At 42.7% G+C, this 5,637-nt stretch overlaps 1 protein-coding gene across 1 annotated transcript; it reads right to left on the bottom strand.

Moving 5' to 3' along the window:
- Nucleotides 1-4,405: 4,405 nt before the first annotated feature.
- LOC118932600 (olfactory receptor 9A1-like) lies at nucleotides 4,406-5,350 on the bottom strand. The gene has a single exon (XM_036926222.2). The coding sequence runs from the start codon at nucleotides 5,348-5,350 to the stop codon at nucleotides 4,406-4,408; it is 945 nt and encodes a 314-aa protein (XP_036782117.2).
- Nucleotides 5,351-5,637: the final 287 nt, after the last annotated feature.

The following is a 5,637-nucleotide window of genomic DNA, read 5'->3' as shown; positions in this document are numbered from 1 at the left end:
TCTCTCTACCACATACCCTCTGACCGTAGTTACGGGAACCTTATAAGCATGAGCAATAGAGACAATCTGCCTCCTGCTCTGGCCTCCTGCTCCGTTGATCCACAGCCCCTTCCAGACTCTCCAGCTGTGGTTGTTCAGACACACGTTTCCCATCTAACAACTCCTACTGTGTCACCTCCCTGAGCTGCTTGAACTGAAGGGTAAAGGTTGAAGAAACATACTCAGGATTAGCCACACACACAAAAAATACTACATAAACGTGAGGATGGCTGGGGTCCTGAATAAAGTCACAAAATTACATTTAAAATATTCATTAGTACACTTTGGAAAACAACTCTCTTTTTTTAAAAACTTAGTGCAGGTCATAGTTTTAAGGCAAAATGTAAAACCCTCTGTCTCCATCAGCCTAACACTCCTGTTCCATCTTCTAGAGATAAAGATTATTATAAATTTCTAGTGCATTCATACAGAAGTTTTCTGGGTATATACCTGAATATCTCTATATATTCTTTTAAAATAATGACATTTTAATAAATACACTGCCCTGCTACCTTCTTAATATATATATGAAATATTGATATATGTATGTATGCATACTTGTGTATTAAACCTTTCCATATTCCTTCTTTTTTATGGCTGAATAATATTTCATTATTCATTAATGGATTAATGGATTAGATTAATTTACTGACTGATTTCAGGAGAGAAATACCTTCCATCAGCTCTGCTAATGAGTCTGATTGATTTTAGTGATTCGGTGGCTTTGTCAGACCTTCTAAGGACACGCCTGCTTCCACACTTCTTTCACCCTCTTGTGGCCAAACTTTTTCATTTGTATGTCCTCTCAGTACGGCCACACACCAGGCCACACACCAGGATGCACACCAGGCTACACACCAGGCTGCACACCAGGCCGCACTCTGCTGACATCCTCCCTTTTGCTTTCCCAAGGAATGAGCTGCCATTCTAGTTTGTATTCTCTCCCTCACCTGCAAGTTCAGGCTGGGTTCCTGTGCATGCTCACCAGCCTTATGCCAATGATCACTCAAGCTGCAATTGGGAATGTGCACAGGGAGCCAGCATAGGGTGTGGGGGGGGTGTGTGTGGGAGAGGCACACTGGGTGCTGGGGGTGCCCATGGGGTAGCGGGGGGCATCCACAGGCAAAGCATCCCCAGCGACTGGTGTGCAGGCCTTATTATCTGGCCAAAGTACCAGTAATGCTGGAATAAAAATATCCAAGTCTCAGCAAGCTTACCTCATAGGAGTTCTCTCTTAGAAGGATGTTGGAAAGTTGGCCCCATCAAAATCTGGAAGCAAACCAAGAAAAAAGGTCTACAGAGCACAAAGCACAAGGAAAAAAATGTATTGTTGGGTTTAGGACATCTGTAGGCACATATGAGCAGGAAAAAAAGGGTGACTGTTCAAGCAAAATTTTAGAATGAGGCAATTATTAACTAAAAGAAAAACAGGTTGATAAATGAAGAAAGCCCTGTTTAAGTAAATTGCTTATAGATACATACTAGTAGCAATAGTTGAACACGGTCCCCTCTAAATAGTATTGTGGATCAGAAGGGAAAAGGCCACAATCTGATGACTCACTCTATAAACCATTTAGTTATTTGAAAATATTTCCTTTTTATTGTGGCAAAAAACACGTAACATAAAATTTACCATTTTAACCATTTTTAAGTCTACAATTCAGTGGCATTAATTACAGTCACATTTTTGCATTACCAGCACCACCATCCATCATCGGAACATTTTTATCATCCCAAGTTGAAACTCTGTACCTGTTAATTAATAACACCCACTGTTCACTTCCCCAAGCTCCTGCCACTCATCATTCTACTTTCTGTCTCTACAAACATTCTTATGTTAGTGGAATCATACAATATTTGTGCTATTGTAGTGGTTTATTCACTTAGAGTAATATTTTCAGGATTTTTCCATGTTGTAGCATGTATCAGAATTTCATTGCTTTTTAAGTCTCAATAATATTCCGTTGTATGTATATGCCACGTTTAGTTATACATATATCTGTCGGTAGGTTTTTGGATTATTTCCACATCTTAACAATTGTGAATAATGCTGCTTTGATTGTGAATGGTGCTGATGTTTCCTATTATTTGGATTCTTAAGAGTTCTTCATGCAAATTATATGAATGAAGAGTAAGAGTAATCATTCAGGCATAGCAAGTGAATGTGAAAATCCCCATTGAGTTCGGGTTGGGTTGAGTCCTCTGCTTCTGAGTCTATTATTAGCAGCACATAGCTGCTGACTACTGGTACAGCTGAGTGGGTCAGATGACATCAGGCATAGTGTTTGAAAACAACATTGGCTCTCTGGACTGGAGAGGTGAGGGGTACAGGTAAAGTGGATGAGGATTCTAATACACTAGAACAGCGTGATAAAGGTACCCAGCTCCTGAGGAGTTGAGAAGCCTGCTGGATGATTTTGTACAATGGTATCATGACAATAGAAGTGCAGGCTGATGGAAGGGAGGCTCAGGATCAAGCCGAAATCACAGAGAAATGACAAACATGCCTCATTTAAAAGGAGATGTAGAGAACTAGCATGACACACAGAGGAGAGATGAGGGATTGGCCTCCCACCATCAAAGAACCCTACTCAACCCCATAGTCAGGCAGAAAGTGTGCAATCATACATAGAGAGAGTCTTATGCCTGTGGCTTTAACAATTTAACTATAGATTCAATGCAGTCCTGATCAATACCCCAGCAAGCTTCTTTGTAGATTAATATCTACAAAGATATAGATATCTATATCCAAAATTTATATGAAAAGAGAAGGTAATAGAGCAGCCAAAATAGTTCTGAAAAAGTCATTTCTTTATATCACATTAATCTATCCACCTGTATACGTGTATTCATCTAAACGTGAGTGCATACTGATACTCTAACCCAGCACCAGATGCCTTATTCTAACCCTCTCACTTTGCTCATGTGTAACCTACATATTGACAGTGAGAACCTGGCTCCCACCACTTGCCACCCTTTCTTTATTTGTTCAACTGTAGCATATATGCACAGCAATTTCAAGAATACAGTTAATTTCAAACCTGCGAACTCATTCCCCATAAGAAACAACTTTACTAACAAGAGTCCTATGATTACACGCAGTTCTTTTCTTAGCCTTACAGGTTCCAGTAAGAATATTATTTTCAGTTATATGGGTCAGCTCCCTTTTTCCCCAACCCCTTCAGGGAGCTCACGTCAGACATTTATCATGTTGGGAAGGCAGTCTTGTGGGCAGTCTTTTGACCACTGCCTGACCATATAAGAAATATTATATGAGAACAGTGGAGTGGAAGGAACAGGAGCTGGGATGGGACAACATTGGAAATCAGGCACATGGGTGATGACTAAGGACAGAGCTAGAAGAGAGCTTGGTAAACCGGGTCCCTGTGAGAGAGGGGATGGGGGAAAGGAACACAGAAATGAATCTGGCAATCACAGAGAGAGACGTGACAAAGAATCAGAGAAGAAATGGGGTGAGATGGGATGGAGTAGCCAAGAGAGAAGGGAGATAGAGGCTCCAGGGCAGGCTGAGCAGCGTGACAATCACAGGCAGGGGTGACCAGAGTGGCCTCCTTTTCTGCCCTCTTGGCGGTCCCCCTCTGCCCAGGGACACAGCAAGCTCAGCTCTTCCTTGTCCCTTTAGGCCCCAGAATACAGCCCATGGCCCTCCCACGTCTGGAGCTGGCATGACCACGTGAGTGACGCCAGGTTTGTAGATGCCTCTTCCCAAAACCTTCCCTCCACCCCTCCACACCCTGACAAAGCCCACCAACTGGAGACCTGTCTGTACGGACCCACATCCGGCCCTCAGGTTGGTATGGACTCTCACTACTGCCAGTCAAGAAAATCTATAGGGAGGTACCGTCACCGTGACCTTGGGGCAGGAACCTCGAAAAATGGCTGAAGCCTGAGGCTGGACTTGGGATCACTCAGGGAATAAATACAGGGTAATATAGGCAGAAAATCATGAAAGCACAGGATAATTTCTGAGAAGATGACCACACCTCCCAGAATCAAACATTGAAGTCAGCTATCAGAGAACGAATCACACTTTTCCTTGCTTTTTCCATTCAAAGAGCTGCACATCCAAAAAAAGCACACATATTTTGCATAATTACTTTGTCAGCTTAAATTGTAAGACATGTTATAACTAGTGTATAAAAGAATATATCCAGTTAAAAATAATAAAGTGATCGCCGCTGTGTCAAATTCATCTGGTTATAAATTAGAGCACTGCCAGCCTCCTAAAGATCCCTTGCAGATCACAAACTATTTGGTGTTGACAGCAATCATTTCAGATTTGAATTAGTGCTTTCAGATTACTCAGGTCCTTGATGATGTGTCCATGATGGTCCTTAGGACAGAACTAGTCCTTGAGGAGTTGAGAGCAGCGTTTCATGACATCTCGAAAGGCCTCTATGAATTTGTCATTCCGGAGGGTGAAGATAAAAGGGTTCAGGAAAGGGGTCACCACTAAAACCAACAGGGACGCCACCCTGTTGTACTCGGCTGCCTGCGTTTGCTTGGGTTTCACGTAGAGGAACAGGCAGCTGCCACAGCCGATCACAACAAAGGTGAAGTGGGAGGCACACGTGGAGAAGGCCTTCCTCCTGCCAGAGACTGAGGGGATCTTGACGATGGTGGAGATGATATAGGTGTAGGAGATGATCGTGGGGATCAAAGCACCAATGATAACAAAAACAGCCATTAAAAATAGAATAAACTGTGTGAAATGGCTGTCATCACAGGATAGTTTGAACAGTTGTCCTCGGTCACAGTAAAAATGGTCTATCACATTTGATTTGCAGAAGGTAAGCTGAATTGTGGCATAGATGGGCCAGATTTGAAAAAGGAACCCAAACAGCCATGAGGCAATTACCAGAAAGCAGCACGTGCGGCTGTTCATGATGATGTTGTATCTCAGGGGGTGACAGACAGCCACGTAACGGTCCACAGCCATCGCTCCCATTAATACCAACTCCGATGTACCCAAAGAAAGGTACAAATACAGTTGTGCACCACATGCCATCAGGGATATTGCCTGCATCCCTGGAAGCAGTAATCCCCAGAGCATCAAGGGGACGGCAACAGAGGTGATCAGGATCTCAAGGACAGAGAGGTGGCCAAGGAAGAAATACATGGGGGACTGCAGCCGCTTATTACCACAGACCATCATGATGATAACTATGTTTCCCATTAACGTCACTGAATAGAGGAAGAAGAAGGCAGCAAAAAAAATGATGTGTAGTCCTTTGGAGCCATGGAAGCCAAGGAGATAAAATTTAATGGCACTAGAGTAATTTTTCAACATTTAGTCCTGTGCTCTTGCTCTTTCTGAAATCTAGAGAGAAAAGGAAAGATCAAATCCTTCTAATTTCAAAATGACTAAGGCTATTTCCAGTCTGAGGAAATACCTCCTCTGCCTTTGAGCTCCAGAACATGACCAGGTGGGTTCATTTTCCACTGTTCTCTGTACAAGCTAGATGTAAAATGTTTTATGAGGAAAATATATGAAGATAACTATATATTTATCCAAGAAGATAAACAATAGTCACCAACACCACACCCTGGGCATAAAAACCCACCCACCCTCAGGTC

Source organism: Manis pentadactyla, chromosome 7, assembly GCF_030020395.1.
Source record: "Manis pentadactyla isolate mManPen7 chromosome 7, mManPen7.hap1, whole genome shotgun sequence".
Classification (NCBI taxonomy): Eukaryota; Metazoa; Chordata; class Mammalia; order Pholidota; family Manidae; genus Manis; species Manis pentadactyla.
This window is presented reverse-complemented; position numbering and strand designations above follow the sequence as displayed.